The sequence below is a fragment of the Temnothorax longispinosus genome, chromosome 4, assembly GCF_030848805.1.
Source record: "Temnothorax longispinosus isolate EJ_2023e chromosome 4, Tlon_JGU_v1, whole genome shotgun sequence".
Classification (NCBI taxonomy): Eukaryota; Metazoa; Arthropoda; class Insecta; order Hymenoptera; family Formicidae; genus Temnothorax; species Temnothorax longispinosus.
In genome coordinates, this window is record NC_092361.1 from 13292439 (window position 1) to 13312898 (window position 20460).

Consider the following 20460-nt stretch of genomic DNA (forward strand, 5'->3'; position numbering starts at 1 on the left):
AGCAAGAATCTGCGGAATTGCTTTCCGGACGCAAGCCGGCAAGCCGTGCGTGACGATTCGGCGTGGAAATTAGCGGGTCGTTGCCTATGTGGCTCCTTGTCATCGGCGTCGCGTCGATGTCGTGCCGCGGGCATTGCCTGAATTCGCGTGAGTGCCGTTTTAATCGTGCACAAAGCACCGTTTATAACACGAATTACACCACGGAAAGACTTATCGATCTATGCACACGCTGCTGGCACGAAGCGAGTAACGCACAGGCAGCTTGTTACGCGCGATCATGAATCTAAAAATTTACGTAATGTTTTATGTAACACTAGATTTCTATCGACGTGATGAGCGAATTTTATTTAACATATTCATATACACATACTGTTTGGTGTGCGTCGCCTTTATACATACATTTAGTCTCTCGTATATTCGCTTTTCCGCCTTCGGAGGAATTGATACCCCTCCGTACATATATGTATATATCTTATTTTTTAAATGTAAATGGCATAATACATGTTGCTTGTCACAATGTCAAATCTAATTTTTTAGTTATTTTTGTAAGTTCTATTGTATTGAATATATAATCTGGTTTTAAAAATATTAGTAGTTATTTTAAATTTTACTATTCTAATAAAGTGATTGTCACTGAAATCCATATAAGAGAGGCTGAACGTTTTCTTTATATATATATATATATATATATATATATATATATATATATATAAACAAATGAACGAAATTATTTCTCTCAAATTACATTAATACGTTACATTGGATTGATTGTTAAGTGTACATACTATTGTGTAATATTATAAAATTGTATAATATCTAGACATACAGTATACTTTTACCATTTTGATTTCAATATAGCTTTTTGACATATTGTAATTTCAATTAATTACAAAGAATTTCACATACTGTGAAAAATTGCCGATTAACGATCAAATCAAATAACCGCAAATATTGATGCCTTTTTGCATAGCTTTCACAACTTGCGATATGTTACTGTCGAAGGTAAATTATTCCGTTTACATCTACTATTTCTCCGTTATTCGCAATTTTCCCAATATCGGCGTAACCGTTTTCAGTTATGTAAACTTCGGATAATATGTAATGGTTATTCAACCACTCCAATAATTTGCTGAGTGCCGACGCTGTAATCTGCGATTAAAATCATATAATCATATAATTGTGAGACATATATATCTTCATGCATAATACGTGACATATGGTTTTATATTCTGTGATAATCTACAAATTTTTTAAATTTGTATCTGTGCATGTATGTGTATTCTTGTTTCCTAAAACGAAAGCATTGGCTGTATTCAGTAGAGAAAGCTGCTTTGTACAATTTGTGAATCTGATTGATGAATTCTTTTAATTTTAACCGAAGCTCTAAAAGTATACACCAATCAAATTTTACAGCAGTTGCAAAGCAGCTTTCCTCTGCTGAATCCAGTCAATATCAGAGTTTTATATTCCTTTTATCTATATTTCACAATTAATTTCAAAGAAGATATCAGTAGAATTCTTGATAAGTCGCACCTTTTTATTTGTAAGTAAAACAGTCGCGAATGAAAGAATCCTTGAAAAAGGTTTTTCAAGATATTTCTGTTCAATTTCTCAAGTTTCAAATAATCGCTGCTTTTACTGAAAATTGGATGAATAAACTAGCCACATTGTTCCATTCGAGAGTTTTCTTAATAAATATATAAATAAATAAGTTAAATAAAATAAGTTAAATAAATTAGACTACAAATGTTGAATCATTGGTTTACAATTTCATATATTTTTTACAATTTTACATACGAAATATAATAATTCCAATTTTTCTTATTGCCGACTGATATAAAATACACTTTTTAATAAAAATGCAGTTTTGATGTACGAAGAAATCTTTCAAATTTAGAAAAAGGTAGTTTGAATGCTTGCAATTTAAACAAACAGTACGGTTTTGCCGTTACACATTACTGATACATACCACTTTGTAACTGGTGAAAATTTTCATTATACATGTTATACACTTTCGCGTACGCTAATAGCATATGATGACCGCAATGATAATCTGTAATGCCAAATTGATTAATTGCCGCTGTACGCATATTGTGGTTAGAATATGCCATCAAATTCGCCTCGTTTATGGTAACTCGAAATTTCACTCAAAAGCAGAATCAAAATGAGAGCATAGATAGATCACTAAAAATTAAAAAAATTTTTAACTATAAAGTTTTAGAAAATATAATCTTTTTTTCTCTTCTCTGTCTCTTTTGTTCTTTCTTTCTAGCTTGTATACGAAATTGCACACTTGAAAATATAAATTTTTGAGAAATGTATAATCAAGTTTTTTTCTGTCTACATCTTTGTCTTCAAAGGATTTAAAAATATTATTTTAATGTATTTCTGTAATCGTTCCGCTAGCATGGAATTTGTACATTTATCCAAAAGTTATAAATTGAGCGGTAAATTCCAGTCAAACAGAGTAACGGTTGGCGTCAAATCATTCGTTATAATTTCATTAATAACGTCGTTATAGTGTCGTATAGCATCTTCGTTAACGAAGTTTCTGAAGCTGTGCAGCAAAATTCTTACCCGTGATGAGGACATCTTAAACATTTTAGTCTACAAATGAGCAAACTTCTTAGACGACACCACAAGAAGAGCATCATTATATTACAATATTCCCGCAACAGCTAGCACACTCGCACCAATGCTTTTTGCGAGTAGGATATCCTTCTTATAATGATAGAATCAAAATTTGTATATTCTACACAGAAAAAAATGTTGCTTTAATTAAACGTCAACGTCACGGGCTGTCACAAGCATAAATAGTTAATTCAATTGGATATCATTTTTTCCAGTATATTAACTTGTTTTATAATAACAAAGATTTTATAATATATAAAAGTTTTATTAAAATTTGTTTTGAGGAACATGCAATTTAGAAATATGGATTGTAGTTTTATAGATAATTGAATATTTTTTTAATTTTACCTAAAAATCTAAATTTTTATTTATTCCAATGTTGATCTCTGATATATCTGCTATTGTATATTATATACAAAGGATAATACATCATTGTTTAACTAAACATTTTAAAAGATATGTGATATACGTAAATTTCTACTTAATAGTATTAAGTTTATAAAAATCAATATCCCATTCAAAAATAATAATTAATTTATACGTATATTTATAAAATTAACACTTTTTGGTTATATAAATTGTTTAACACAAAATAATATTTTTATATTACCTTGTTAAAAACATTATGTGATCAATAAATTATTTCTATAATTCAGAAAGATAGAATTCTTCTTTTATATATGCGAACCGAATCTTTCGTGCTTACTTGAAAAAGGAAAAAAAGAAAAACGGTAGCAGGAAGGTATTAAGAGATATTCAAAACATACAGATGCAAAGAGGATCTAGTAGATTCTACTTGTCCGACGTAGATCCTCTTTGTATTTATGATAAAAATCATTTGCAACATCCGCGTTATTCCAGTCCCGTATTAGTCTCGGATTCGCATGAGTCATATAATCTTATATGGATTGTCCTTTATCTATAGATTGTTTTTCAGATAATATACATATAATAAGGAACAGATATAACTTGATTTTTTGGTAATAATGAGATAAAGTATAAAAATAATACTAAAATATAAATAATAATAATAAAAATAAAAATTTGTTTTTTGTAAGAAATAAAGATAATGTATTCATCAAATTTATATTATTTATTATTTTATATTACATATTACATTAATTATTGAAATAAATATAATATAAATAAAATAAAGAATATATCTAACCTGTATGTATATTATTAATCTAATTGAAATATTGTTTAGATATAATGGGATATTTTAGAAATATTGTTTAACTATTTGATATATTTAGGAAAATATCCTGAATAATTTATGTTTTATAAACCTTTAGTATAATTATAAAAAATATTTTTAGTTGAATTCGCTAATCTTTATATGCAAAATTCATGTGATAAAATTTAAATCTGTAACTATAAAAAATTGATATTTTATAATTAATGCTTATAATTAAATAAAAATAAAATCTTTAAAAATGAGATATTAAAATGATATTGATCTATAAATAATCTGACCTTGATTCGAAATTATCGATTATAGAGACCGAATCATATATAGCGTGATATTGATAGCTCTTTGCATGTGGCACTTAGTACTTCACGTATATGTTGATGGAAAATGATCCTATTTATGTCAATTATGCTTCTCATATTAGCATAATTGTTTTCTAATTATAATCGGGTAAGAAATAATTCTTTTTCGATTGATCCCAACATTTTTCTAATTTCCATGGCGTATTAAAAAAAAAGTAAAATATAATAACTAATAAAAATATATGTCTGCATTTTGTTGGCAAACTTGATTTATTTCGGGATAATCGCTGGTTTCGTTGAGTAAAAGGATAAAAGAACTTATTAAACCATTTATGTAATCTTTTCATCACAGCAATATCTTCCTTTGATATTTTATTTTGTGGTTTAAAGATATAAAAAAAACAGCGCACAGATATATATATATATATATATATATATATCTTATTTTATATATATTCAAAGTAAGTAGTTTCTTTACCAAAGAAAAATATCTCATTAGATAGACAAGTCAATTTAGATAATTGAGTTAAATTGGACTCGTAATGGACATTGTAGAATGTCTTTTCTGTGATAAATTTTAAATTGTAAAATATTGCGTTAGATCTCAACTTTCTGATGTTGAAACTCACGATCATACATATTATAAACCTGGACATATGCCAGAAGCAGATTATGACCACAGAGATAATCCACAATGCTTGATTGATTCAATGCCGACGCATAATTTGTTGCATAATCAAAGATATAGATATTGATCGGCTTGTTTGAGATTATCCAATATTTGACTTGATGAAAATTAAGAATTAAATATTAATATATCTTTCGAAGAGAATATCAAAACACGCGCAAAAACAATAAGAAAAGAATTTTAATAAACGTTGCAAAAAATTATCATTTTTTTAAATTATATATGAATTTTTATTTCTAATTCAAGTATGATACTCGCATTATCCAATTATATCTTTTATTCAGTGTAAAAAATATAGAAGTCTGTATAGAAATCACATTTTATTTCTGAGAACAGTTAAAACGATTCTAACATAATCGTCAAAAAAGTTTGATATTACTAGATTAATTCAATCGTTCAATTATTGCAAAATATATGAAAGATCACACAGAGTATTATAAGTGTGAACCGTATTTTATTCTTATTAATTATATTATTATACAATAGTAACGAATAATAAATATATCTTCTCTTACTTATTTGAAATAAATAAGAGAGGTAAAATTTTTGACTAAAACAATGGGATACATATATATTTCATTGCAGACGAAATGTGTTCCGAATATTTTTGTGACTTTCTTTAAGTACTATGAATAAAGATATATCAAATAGCTTTTATATGTACATTGTTGGAAAATTTGTGTTAAATATAACATAAATTGCATGTCCAAAACGGTCTACTAAAATTTTTGTGTTAATTTAACATAATATGGATGTGTTAAATGGTAACACCGATACTATGTTAAAATATTTCAACAGAAAAGAAATGTAATTCTGATCGTAATTTGACGTTAATTATGTGTACAATTAACATAACTTTTATGTTGAAGTTAAGATTGTAAGATAAAATCAACATTCTTTTTCTGTAAATTTTTATTCCCACTTCTGTTATAGAGTAAAATCAACATTCTTTTTCTGTAAATTTTAACACATTTAATAAATACGTTCAAATTGTGTTACTTTAACATATTCTTTAAATTATTTTAATAATTTTACATCTTAAATTTGTTAAGCTCAATTAACATAGCAGGCATATGTTAAATCTACATATGTATGTGTTGATTATTTTACACAAAAATTTTAACAAGAACCTTTTTTAACAAACCTAGAAAAATTTTCCAACAGTGTAAATATAGTTTATTAAATGGAATAAAAATAAAATGATATTTGTTTTAGTCACATAAACGTAGTATTTATTTTTTATTAAATATTAATTATTTTTGCTCTCAGATTTCTTGCCAATTGAATATCCTTCTTATATTTATGATACAGGTCAGTAACTAATGTCGCTACAGCATTGCATTGCTTGATAACCGGATTCACGTACGTCATGTAATCCTAAATAGATTGCCTATAATATAAATTACTGATTACAATTTTAAACAGTAACAGCGGTTTGTGCATTTCCTTCTCAGTACTCTCAGTAGCATACATATTTTATACATGTGTAATTTAATTATACTAATAAACATATTACTTCCTGATGTTATATATTTTTAATAGATTACAGTCAAAAGTATAATTTAAAATTTTAGCTATTTATGCGTGTATATTAAATTTTAACAATTTTAGATTATAAATTTTAATACAGTATTTGTAAATTTTAAATTTTAGTGTAAAATTTTGAACTTTACAAACATTTTTTAATATATTTTTTAAATTTAATATTATTTGTGCAGCGAATGTTAGGATTTAATGTACCGAATATTAGGACTTATCGAAGTTTATCGAAGGACGTTAAATTTCAATTTAACTTTGATATAGTAACTTTGATATATATTATAGGCAATAAGTACGGTTGAACTTCAACCGCTTAATCTTATGATATTTGGGAAACATTTGCCTTTCTTTACGCGTCATTACACTCGCCTATCACAGTTCAGTAAACGTCTTTTACCGAGCATTTCTCTGTATTGATCCTGGTTGTGATCTTCTGTGAAGGTATAAAAAAAATTTATTGTATTGCATGCTCTTTTCTTTGTTTGAATATTTATAAAATGTTTACATCTCTTCCGTACATTTACGATAGAGATAAATGATTTATAGGAACTTAAGACAGTCATAAAAATGAAATAATTTACTTCTAATAAGAACGTATAATTTATTATTATCTATATTAAGAATACATAAATGTCCTCAAAAGATGTATAAAAAAGCTTTCACATATTCTCAATAATTATATTTAATATTTTTTACCCAGAGATTTACAAAACTTATTTTATTAATTTATCAAGCAATAAATATCAGAAAGGGACACAATGTTGATATCTTTCACGAGGTACAGCGAACCAACGAAGAGCTTTCTTCGATCGTCGACAGTGCCAAGGAGTTTGAATTTTATTTATTCTTTCAATGGTTTTCGGTTTACCGAGAGTGACGTTAAATGACTTCTTCAAAACGGATGATGCGATATATGGATGTATCTATAAAAACCATTAAATATATTAACATTACTAATTAAATATATCAACATTAGTTATATATATATATATATATATTTAACTGACTTTATTTAATCGATATATTTAATCAAACAATTTTTTTAAGTGGTACATTATAATATTTATAATAACAAATAACATATTTTATCTGCGATTTACGAAGTTACTTTACGCATCGATATGGTGAAATTATTATAGAAGATAGAATAATGCAGGATGCTCTCTCTCTTCCCTCCCCACCCCCCCTCTCTCTCTCTCTCGAGCCATCTCGTAGTATATAACTGTGCCTCATACATCATCATCTGAAGCATCCGGTATTACTCTCATATGCTGTGAGCACGCAATATCCTGCCATGTTACAACTAAGTAAATACTATCGAATGCTTTTACGAGTTCGAAGATTGAAAAAAAATGTAACCGATTGAAAGCGATCACTCGTTTGTAATTAAAAAATGTTTCGATACAAAATTGAACCATGATATAAGATCCATCAGGAAAATATATATGTGCAGGAAATTATATAATTGTGCGCATATCGTATTGATGATGTCCATTTAAAAGCGTATTGCATAATTTTTGCTATTATTTGTTAAGTAATTTTTTGATCATCTAATATTCTAAGTAACTTAATACAATTTTTTTTTGTTACAAAATTTTTACCGCACGTACGTGTAATTGAATAAAATAAAATTTCATGAATTATAGTTTATAAAATATATCATCGATTCTTCATAAATTGAAAGAATCTTACGTGATAATGCAGTGGCCCTGGTCCTTTGACGTCTTTCTTTTTTTCACGAGGAGCTGAATATATCACGCCATTCTTCACGTTCTTTGATATATCTCTTCTGAGATCGTAGTGTGCTGGACCTGTGCACGCATACCAATAATGAAAAAGTCTTCCTAGACAATCTCTTTTGACATTTACTTTACTTTATACCTGGTACACGGAAATCGTCTTCTGGTATCATCGGAAACCGGCTGGCGCGTGAACCGAAGGGTGGAGCTAATCGTCGACAAAGGAAATCACATCTATCACGATTAGCTTTGAAGGCTGATAAAACTTCGTAAGCACCTGAATCCGGTACTTCATCCTATGAAAATTGAACGATAAATGATCGGAATGAATACTGACATACCACTTCATCTTATTTTAAATATTATGATTGCGAGATAAAATTCATATCGCAAGTATTCGTATTTTTATATTCTGAGACATATTGCTGATAAAATTAAGGGATTCGAAGAGAGTAAGAGGGAGAGATTTCGCCTTTCTCTTCTTTATAATTTAATCATTTAGGATGGATGCCGATTCGGGCGCAAACCTAAGCGCCGATGTTTCCGGCCATCCACAATTTGCACTACAGAGACAGAGACACCAAGCAGGGATTGGCTCAAATTTCCGGCTCAACGAGCCGGAAGTGATTTCTCCGGGCAACATCGGCCACGCGCCTCTACGTGGAAATGACCTGCAGAGCGCAGCAAAATGTCATTTCCGGCGTACACGGTCACCATTCTTCCCTACGTTATGTAAATACGGCTTCCTCGAATCGGGACGTTATTCCCAATGATTTGTCGTCAACAAGAAAATATTCAACGAAAAGAAGGATATTGACTGTCAGCTATCACGAAGTAATATGATAGTTCAGCAAAAAGAAACTGTGACAGCTAATAAATAACGTTAATTTATCAATCAACGTCGTGCACCGGCATCACCTACACACTGACAATTTTGCAAGGTGTTTAGATTGTTTAAGTGCGCCAGCTAATCTAAACTACACGAACTCGTCGAATACGGCGGAATCAGCAGCAAGTCGCTTGGCACTGACGACTCTATCCTGGCCTATCTACGGGCTGCGGCATCGAATCTCGTTCCGACGCTCTCGATTAACGGCCAGATTGGATCCTAGCCCCGAATCGCCCCGGGTACAGATGCATCGGTTCGATCCGCTGCCATTAATTTCGTCTCCAGCTCTCCTGATTACCTTGCGCTTCCCGGATTACTCGGCTCCATCGAGCCCACAGATCCCGAGCAAGCCGAAAGAATCTTCGGAGGTTCAGTCTGACCACAGACTTATTGTGACTACTGGCTCGAGTTTCTCGCGCGTCTTAATCTTTATCCTCGTAACGTTGCTGGAGCGACTTGGATTGCCTTATTTACAGCAGCGATTACAAATTGGTTAATTCGATAAATATAAAAAATATATAAAAATATATTTATTATTATGTAATATTCTAAATATAACTTTCAGAGTTTTTCAAAACACAAGATTCGAAGTCTTGAAGTCAATTTAAAAAAATATAATTTATTTATTGCATGTATTATAATTAATTTTATTGTTACTTAAACAAAGCTTAATAATGCAAATTACTGTTAATTATGTATTATTTCGTACGCTTTTTATAATTTTTAGAATTATTCCTATATATAAAAGAGATTGTCTTATTAAAAATAATTTATATTGATTGGAATATATCCTTATGGAAAATTATTACGATGAATGAAATATATTGATTTATAAATAAATGTATAATGTATGTATGTATCATGTTTTTGTAGCGGTGCTGACATCTCTTAGCGTATTGAGTTGATCGCAGGTATTTCCATTCCAGAATACCGATAAAGTGAGTATAAAATTAGCATTGCATATAAGATTGAAACAAGTTTCTGTTCGTCAAAGTATTAATTAAGCGTACGAAAGAATTACTCCAATTGCATTAATCGAATTGAATAAATAATATGCTACATTTATGCATGCATACAAAATTCTTGTAATACTCACATGTTTACGAATTTTTGGAAATCTATCCACTCTTGATTTGAAGACTGCATGATATGCCGGACATTTTTCTTCGTCTACTTCCTTTACTACTTTATATTCATCGATTATCATGAATTCATTATCGTCGCCTATCGATGTTAATGTTTTGCAAAGTTTTGGGTAATCAAACATTTTTTGACATTTATTTTTAAAACGTTTTGCGGATTCAAAAGCCAAAGTTCCGATCTCCGTATAGTAATCTGCAGGACCTGCAATGTAAATTTATGCAGTTTTAATACAAATTTGTACGTAATGTGCACATATCACGTACAAAAACTTAGTTACGCAACATATAGATACCTGGTATCACATCAATAGTTCTCTTGAAACGATCGTCGAAAGCGCCAAAAGGTGCACGAAGAATAGAACCGTAACAAATTTGCGGGATCGTGATTTCATACGTTCCAGGCCCGCGTGTATCTAATTGAAAATTCTCTTCGAATCTCTTAAAAGAAGAAGAATAAATCCTAATTGTGTGTATAACAATTGACACAAATATGTAGAGACATACCTTCGCGGTATGATTGAACGGCGGCAGTTCTACCGTAAGAGGGTCACATTTACACGGAACACGTTTGCGCTTATCCGAGCGCCTATCGAACACGCCTTTAGGCAGGTCGTAATGATTGGGAGCTGGAAAGTTCTTTGTGGGAAAAGCAAATTTCCATAAGGCGATTCACAGATACAAAGGCAGTTTTCCGGCTCTCTCGGAGTTTCTCGGCGAAAGACCCGGCGACTCCGAAAGTTACAAAGTATGTTCTTAAAATTACTTGGCGTAATTTTTGCTGGTACAAAGCTTCCAAGAAACGCGGCTGCTTAGCGGCGGCTCTTTTCGCTTCCCTAGTTCTCTCGTTGCGGATTTGGGCGGGACTTTTCTTTGTTTCGTGCTCGTAGTCTCCGGGACCCGGGGTCACGGAAGTCCGTTTGTCATCTCTACCCTTCATTCTGCTCCAAAAGTTTCCTTTGTACCTCAGAGCGGTAAAGTTTGTCTTCTACGGTATAAATAATCGTTCGTGAGATATTTTACAAATGAGAACTACGGCATCTTGTACATACCCCTCGGGGAACATTGTAGAAGTCGGTTGGCTTATGCTCGATGACCGAATTTTTTACAAGTACACCTCGTTCATCGTAGTCGTATCCGCCGACGTCACGTTTCGAAGGAACGGAAAGGCCTGTCGTAAGCGGTCGCGGAGGACGAATCAGCCATAGCTAACAGATAGTTATGTTAAATATGTTATTATGATTGAAATCAGAAATATTTTATTGCACATTGAAATTAAATATCTGATCGTCAAAAAGATATATGTATTTTTTTAAGCGATAATAATTAACGACTTATTTTTGTAATATTATACAGCAGTTTATATACAATGTTAGTAACTTGATTTAAAATTTTACACGAGAGCGAAATATTTCCCTTTGCAATAATTTTTATTTTATTTTTAATTTAATTTAAAATTTAAATTTAAATTTTATGTAATTTGATGCAACTACACAAACAAGTTACACAAACACGTTAAAATAGATTTAAAAAACGTTAGCACAAGTATATTTACAGAAAATTAGTATGGAAGTACACAAATCAAGAAAATACTTTACTTTGCCTGCGGAACCGTGCCAAGTGCCCGGATGGGATCTTATTTTTCGAGGCGTTTCCTTAACGCTCGGCAAGATATACTCCGTTGGACCCGGTTCCTCACACACCTTTTCTTTAAATCTAACATCGGTGTAATCGAGACTAACGCCGCCCTGTAAATTATTGAGAATCTCAGAAAGGATATCGAATATCCGGCGTGTACGACGATGCGGAAGAATTGCAAATAAATGAGGCATGAATAGGAGAAAATGCACGTTCTGGTATACGTTTCCGCGGCGCCTCTATATTGTAAGAGCCAGGACCCGGGAACTTATGCGCGTCTTTTGGTATGCCGAGTGTCTGCCTGCCGGCTCCGCTCAAAAATGGATAAGCGTTGTCTGTGGAACGTACTCTGTGTAACGTAATGGCATACGCGACGCGTGCAAATGCAAGTTTCTGCACGGAAAGAAGAATTCGCGGACGTTGCGTATCGCGAGTTACCCGGATCTCGTGCTGGCTTTGATGGTTCCGATACGTCGTAAGTCCCCGGGCCCACTTGAGCGGGAGTCGACGTGGCTACTTCCGCGAATCTTTTCGTTCTGTCAAACGCCATGCGTCGGCTTTCGTTTGTACGATCGAGAAAGGAGAATGTTTAAAGCATACGCGGTTTTATAACCTGAACGGATGTAAATTCATATTTGAGAGCATGTCGCGATTGAAAAATATAAATTTTAAAACAACGTAGAATCAAATAGTTTTTATTTGTTTGATTCTTTTCTTTTAATTGTCAACTAAAAGTTATAGCGCAATAATATCTTTTGTCGCGTTTTTGCATCTACAAAGATATTTCGATCTTTTACATCTGCAATCTCATACGTAATTGGAGAGGAAAATGCTGTTTATTTTACAAATACAACCACAATGTAATATTTAGCAACGACAAAGGATTAATTTGGAACGTTTCGCCGTATATTCTAAATGTGTTCGAGAAAAAAAGAGATGGTAGGAAATGGTATTTTTAAAAGAAACGATTGTGTGCGTTAAAAGAAACGATAAAACTTATGAAAATTTTTTCTATTTTAATCCAATGTGGAACGATTTGAAATAAAGTATAATTCCGACTTCTTTCATAATCCATAATCATTTTAACGATATTAAAATATACTACATAATAATACATAATACACCGTAATCGTGTATTTGACTAATACTACGTTTACGCGAGCGTTACTTCTGTAGTAACTTACGATAATTCCTTCGCGTAAACGGGATTTTGTAGTAACTTACGACAATTCACTCCGCGTAAACGGGTAAATTATCATAAGTTACTACAGAAGTAACGCTCACGTAAATGTAGTATAAGGGCCTAAGCAGAATGGCTGTCTCGGCAGTGTTTTATGCCTTAAGTCTTTATCTTATGTAACGCACAATACTGTACAGTATTGTGCATTACATAAGACAAAAACTTAAGGCATAAAACATTGCCAAGACAGCCATTCTGCTTAGGCCCTAAGGGCCCGGACACACACTTCTGCATAACGCATAATGCGTAAGCATAAGAAAATTGATTGGTCCATACACATGTGCATAAGGAAATAGACCAATCAGTTTTCTTATGCTTACGTATTATGCCCGTATCACACTAGCGGCTCGCGGCCGCGACTGCGATTGCGATTTCGTCTCTTGACCAATGAGAAATGTCCGAATTGCCAGCAGCTTCTTTCTCATTGGTCAAGGGACGAAATCGCAATCGCAGTCGCGGCCGCGAGCCGCTAGTGTGATACGGGCATTATGCGTTATGCAAAAGTGAGTGCTCCCCGCTTAAGGCTGCGTTTCCACTATACGCGTCGCGCGTTGCGTCGTCTGTCGTTAACCAATCTAAACATCCCGTCACAAGTGATGTAATAAAATGGGATGTTTTGATTGGTTAACGACAGACGACGCGACGCGCGACGCGTATAGTGGGAATGCAGCCTAAAGCTTTGTGTCCACGATGCTAGAACTGCGTTCGAGTTTCGGTTTAAGCCAATCAACTTGCAGCTCTTACAGAAAAGCAGCAGTTTTATTGGCTTAAACTGAAACTCGGACGCAGTTCTAGCATCGTGGACACAAGGCTTAAGGAGATGCTGGAGCCGTCTGTTTTACCGGCATTTTTTGTCGGCACGTAGCGTCGTATTAATTTGACAGAATTAAAAATCCTTCTCCAGAATTGCAGTACATACATTCATGATTCGAGGGAACTCCGATTTTATATAGAAAACGAGAAAAAATTACGGAAGTATAGATTTCCTTATCCTACTTTTATCCCAATATGGCGTCTCGAGTTGCGGCGAGCTGTCAGCTCGTCACAAGATGTATTTCATATAAGAGATATACCATTGGTACGAACGCGAAAACAAGTTCCCCCGAATTGCACAACAAGAAAAACATCGATAAACCCTCCAAATCAAGATTTGGAAGCGTAATATATGTGCGTGCAATGTAGCGTGCTATCCTTGTTTATATCTTTGTCTATACAAGGACAGATATAGTCGATAACATAGAAAATGGTAATTTTGTCGGTTATACAGACGGCTCCAGCATCCCCTTAAGAGGATCCTGCAGCCGTATGATTTACCGACATTATCGTTAATCAATGGATCTTTTAATTGGCTTTACAGAATTGCAAGTTTTTGATCTAGAATTAAAGTCCGCACAAAAATCTAGGGTGCAAAACGCGATTTTATATCAAAAGCACCAAAAAATTAAAAATATTACTTATTGGGGCACATACACAGCTGTCACCTGACGACAATACCCGAGGTGAAAAAATATGTTATACAAATGCTCAAAAGGTAGCACTTGTAGCATTTAATTATATTATTATATTAAAAAAACCAGTGCTCCAAGAGCTGCTTTTTGAAGAAATACGACTTTGGAGCACGTGTAATACGCAACTCGAACGAGCTGCAGACTATGGAGCATTGAGAATATGATGCGAAGCATTCGTAAACGGAAAAGAACAATAGAATTGAGCATGTGTCGCATTTAATGATGACTATTTTTGTAGTAAATAATAAATTATTGTACACCTTTCACTAACTTGTATGGATGATTGTCATTCACAACGCACGTATCGTCTTCGTAGTTTTCTATGGATGTGTGCGTAATACAAAGCTAAAGACACGAAGACAACTTAGATGCGAGCTTATCTTACTTCTAAACACTGACAAATCGACTCGTCCGAAATCGTCTAACAGAGACAGTGCAAGGGCCAAATTATCGAGTGACACTTCGCCGAATGAAGCGAGTCTCATCGATTACGTCAATACGCCTTCATTGTTATTACCAGTTTCAGCCAGCGCGATAACCGTAGCAACAACTACGTCTGGTCCAGATCGAGATACGACCGGACGCGGATGATTTATGCTGCTATTACTTTGCATTCACTAATATTGTGATGTTATCAAATAATGTGTCATGAAGAACTTGAGATATGTGATTACATTCAGATAATGACCAACGTACAATTCTTATTTCTCATTTTACATTATTCTGTATTGTTTATAATGTTTCAATAAGATACATTTCTGTTGTACATTGTATATTGGTTGTTATCTGATATAACACTGCTAAATAACATATCTTACTCCAGCTATTCATGAATCATTACTTGATAACATAAATTGTAACATTGTATAAATTATAATAAAATAAGAAAAAGATGTTATTCTTATTATATTCTAATTTGTAAATAACCAATGTACAATGTACACCAGAAATGTATCTTATTGAAACATTATAAACAATACAGAATAATGGAAAATGCATAAGAAACGCTGGACATATAAGAAATGCTGCAGAATAATAATGAGATAAAGATTTGTACGTTGGTCATTATCAGAATGTAATCACATATCTCGAGCTCTTCATGACACATTATTTGATAACATCACAAGTCACGTAACATTGTCAGAAAATAAATTTTTTATTGCGGTGCATATTCTGCACAAGTCTCTATCTGTCAGATACTACGTTTACGCGAGCGTTATGCGGAGTCTACAATGCGAGTCGCAAAAGTCGTGAGTCGCAAGAATTGACCAATTACAATCGAATTTGAGGAGAATACTCGACTGTGATTGGTCAATTCTTGCGACTCACGACTTTGCGACTCGCATTGTAGACCCAGCATTACTTCTGTAGTAACTTACGATAATTCCTTCGCGTAAACGGGATTTTTTGTAGTAATTTACGATAATTTACTCCGCGTAAACGAGTGAATTATCGTTTACTACAGAAGTAACGCTCGCGTAAACGTAGTAAGGGGGATTTTTCGGGCGTCCTCGGGTGAGGACTGTTATGGTGCCTTATACCTCCGGGTAATTGACACATCGGAGCGTAAACGTAGTTAGACGTAGTAAAGGTGGAAGCACATAAAATTGCAGGAGCCATGAGCAGAATGCAGAAGCCATATGCGCATGCGCTATAGTATCTGTAGAGCTCTACAGATACCACAGCGCATGCGCATATGGCTTCTGCATTCTGCTCATGGCTCCTGCAATTTTATGTGCTTTCACCTTAAGAGTCATAAGAAGTTATAAACACGCGGTCGAGACGGCCGCGTGTTTCTAAGGGCCTAAGCAGAATGGCTGTCTTATAACCTGAAAGCAGTGTTTTATGCCTTAAGTCTTTGTCTTATGTAACGCACAATACTGTGTTAATGTTTCCTGTCTTGTGTCTTGTGTAGTATACGCGACGTATAACTCCCGTCGGATTCTTCTCTAAATTATGTTTATTGTTTTTTTATTCAATCAAAAATTTTAGTAATGTTTAAATTTTAATGTTTAAATTTCAAAGTCTAGCAGGTTAGGCTGGATTTTTGGATTTATACATATCACTTAATAAGTTGAACTAGGTATAACGTAATTTTGTGATATAAAATATACATAATAACACATAATACACCGTAACCGCGCGTGTGTATTTGGCTAACAAATACTCGTGAAAATGTGAAATAAGATGCTCGTGTCGGTACCAGTGGCAGATCGAGTGCATGTTTACCGACGGTGTTAGTATTATAGATCTGTCGTTCGTCACGACAGAGTCACAGTTTTGTTACGTCATCGACATATTGTATGGTCAGTATGGACTGCGCTCAGGTATAGAAAAATATGACCGGTGACTCACACCGATTGAAGAAAAGAGGTACATAGCGACTGATAGAGGAATTTGGAAGGTAGTTGGAAGTTTTATTTGAGTGTACTATTCTGTCTAATAGAAAATTTTTACTTAATAATTTTATTTGATTTTAATAGTTTCATCGGACACCCTGTACATGCAGAATAACTAGAAGAATTATACCTAGATAAAAGAAATCATACAATTCTATTTTAAGAAAACGACGATTTTCTTCTTGGAAAGATCTAATTTAATTGACTTTCGCATCTCTTCCACATCTCCACCTATAAAAAAACTATTGACATCAGAAAACAAAAAATTAACTTATAATAGAATTTTATTTTAGAGTGGAATTTCTTGAGTTCTTATAACTATTGTTAATCACTTATTTGTTATTAATTTAATATTTTAAACACAAATTGAAAAAGTATAAGAAACTCTTTTTATTACCATTATTATAATTATTGTAATAAATATTCTAATAATTATACAAATCAAAAGGCAAAAAACCATTTCAGTATGTACAGACTTACTCTCTTGTGCTAACATTTACTGCTAAGCATTACATAATGACAATCGTGTTTAACTAAATTTGTCAAAATATTATAAAATGAGAAAACAAAATTAGAAAATTTAAATGGTCTGTTTTTATAATCATGTTCTATATTTTCTTATTCAATCTATAACAGTTTTTCACACTGGTGCATGCAATTAGCGCTTCCTTTAATTACAAAAAAATGTTTAAATAATACATTTTACAAGAATATAAGCTAGTAACTGTACATAGAAGTGGAAGACTATTGTAAAGATCCACGAACATAATGGTGTTGAAACAAGAATATTAGTAACAAAGTATTCAATGATATTTGCAGCAACTTTAATAAGGATCTTTAATAAATATATTCTATAATTCTAATACGAGTACGTACGTGAAAAAAAAATAAAGTTGCTTTAATAAAACGTTGACGTCACAGGCTGCGACAAGCATAAATAGTTAATTCAATTGGATATTATTAAACCAAATATTTAAATTATTAAAACAATTATCTGATGTTTTTTATTCATTAGTATTGATGTTAATTTTATCTCAACTTACACTGATGCTATTGATACAACATCTTTTTTTCTGTGTATGTATATACTTGTTCCAACACTAATATGTTTCCATAAATTACCTGAAACGTTATATAAGATATATGTATAAATGAATTGATATACTGCTATAAATAAAAATCATATAACTAGCTGTACTATTGCTTCTTCATAGTAAATAGTAAAAATTAATGAACCAATTATTAAATTACATCCATAAGATGATTAATGTTTGAATCATAAAATCGTTTTACGTTATGTAATAATGCGAAACATAATTCCTCGTCAAGCAATATCTTCGTCAACACTATTGTTATTCCTGCTAATTCATATATAAGTCAGCTGGCCAATCATAGTCGTCAAATCTGTAGGATTCTGGTCCTCGTTGTCCACTGTAATTCCACCTGCACGTATATACACAAAGCGATTAAAAAATTGGAAAACTACTCATATAACGTAACTCTTTGAACTTAAAGTGCTTCGTCTTAATTGAAGTGGAGGTGATTAAAAATAAAAAAAAGAGTAAATATTCAAAATATACGATATAAGTAAAATGAATAATTATATACTCAGAAGGTGCGCCTGTATCTTCTATTAAAGGAAATGGTTGATGAATTGGACGTTCCTGAGGGGGATTCATATTGTAATCCGTTGACCTTGAAGTGTTTGGTACAGGTCTGCATTGAATATGGTTAAAAACAGAAAGGGGAAAGTAATTATTTAAAATATCACAGTTGTGTAAATTATCATCGTGCGCAGAAGTCAATCAATATTTAAATAGTAGAATATTATTGCAATATAATCTAAATAAATATAATTACTCATAAGAGACGCCTATATCTCCCATCGCTGGTCCATGTGATTGAACGGGCAAAGGAAAAGGTTGATGAATTTGACGTTCCTGAGGGGGATTCATATTGTAATCCGTTGATCTTGCTACACTAGATCTGCATTGAAGTGAATGTGGTTAAAAACAGAAAGGGGAAAGTAATTATTTAAAATATGTACAGTTGTAAATTATCATCGTGCGAGAAGTCAATATTTAAATAATAGTACAATATTATTGCAATATAATCAAAATAAATATAATTACTCATAAGAGACGCCTATATCTCCCATCGCTGGTCTATGTGATTGAACGAGCAAAGGAAAAGGTTGATGAATTTGACGTTCCTGAGGGGGATTCATATTGTAATCCGTTGATCTTGCTACACTAGGTCTGCATTGAAGTGAATATGGTTAAAAATAGAAAAAAGAAATTAATTATTTAAAATATGTACAGTTGTAAATTATTATCGTGCGGAGAAGTCAATATTAAATAATACAATAATATTGCAATATAATCAAAACAAATATAATTACTCATAAGATACGCCTATATCTCCTATCGCTGGTCTATATGATTGAACGGGCAAAGGAAATGGTTGATGAATTTGATGTTCCTGAGGGGGATTCATATTGTAATCCGTTGATCTTGCTACACTAGATCTGTATTGAAGTGAATGTGGTTAAAAACAGAAAGGGGAAAGTAATTATTTAAAATATTACAGTTGTGTAAATTATCATCGTGCGAGAAGTCAATATTTAAATAGTATAATATTATTGCAATATAATCAAAACAAATATAATTACTCATAAGAGGCGCCTGTATCTCCTATCGCTGGTCCATGTGAGTGAACGGGCAAAGGAAATGGTTGATAAATTTGTTCCTCAAGGGGATTTGTAACGTAATCCGTTGACCTTGAAGTGCTTGCTACAGGTCTGCATTGAAATGTAATATGTGATTGAAAAAGTATAAAGAAATCCAGAGATTAATAAATCAAATAAAAGGAGCTCAGAGCCATAAATAACTGAGTGTTCGTGTCGATGTATTAAAAAAATTATAGGGTAACTCCGGTATATACGCCGCATTAGAGGGAAACTTAATTTATCGAGTACTATTTATTATGTTTAAAACAAATAAATTATACCAATAAAAACTTTATACTGTCTACTACTATAAAAAAAAAATAGAAATATGAAATATTCATTCTTTGTCAATTTAAAAAGACCAAAACACCATGATCGAAAAAGTCTTGACGATTAATCTGACCAAATAAACCAATGCAATGGTCGAATTGTCACGAATTGACATTAGCCAAACGTTGTCGAATATAAAAATAGAATCTTTCTCATTCATTCTTTGTATTTAATATAATAAAACTTTTAGAAACCCTTGCATTTTTGCCATATATCCCATAGGGCTGGGATATATGACATTCATGGGTGAAATATACGCTTTATAAAAAATTACAAATAATGTCTATAGTTAAGGCAATAAAATGTCATAATAAGTTTTAAAATGTGTGTAAGAAGTTTATTAAGATGTAAGAATGATAGACAAATTATAAAACTAAAAAATTTTTTAAAGAAAAAAAAGAACAATAGATACATTAAAGGTTATTGGTATATACGATCCAATAAAAAGAAAGAAAAAGAACACATAGGAGATTTCGATTTTTACAAAGCGTCTGTACT

At 32.3% G+C, this 20460-nt stretch overlaps 1 protein-coding gene, 1 long non-coding RNA gene and 1 pseudogene across 2 annotated transcripts; all 3 read right to left on the bottom strand.

Annotated features, from left to right (window-relative positions):
* Window positions 1-210: 210 nt before the first annotated feature.
* On the bottom strand, window positions 211-6184 carry LOC139812118 (myrosinase 1-like; annotated as a pseudogene).
* Window positions 6185-7999: 1815 nt separating this feature from the next.
* LOC139812119 (uncharacterized) lies at window positions 8000-19296 on the bottom strand (the record flags this gene model as incomplete). Its single annotated transcript, XM_071776739.1, is given in 6 exon segments — window positions 8000-8163; window positions 8234-8387; window positions 10077-10324; window positions 10416-10558; window positions 12791-12815; window positions 19269-19296. Coding segments are annotated over 6 exon segments (762 nt in total), but the record flags the coding sequence as incomplete, so codon positions are not given.
* Window positions 17451-18883, bottom strand: LOC139812200 (uncharacterized). The gene is made up of 3 exons (XR_011731832.1): window positions 18765-18883; window positions 18513-18620; window positions 17451-18347 (listed from the first exon to the last, which is right to left on the bottom strand). It is a non-coding gene; the product is annotated as an uncharacterized lncRNA (long non-coding RNA).
* Window positions 19297-20460: the final 1164 nt, after the last annotated feature.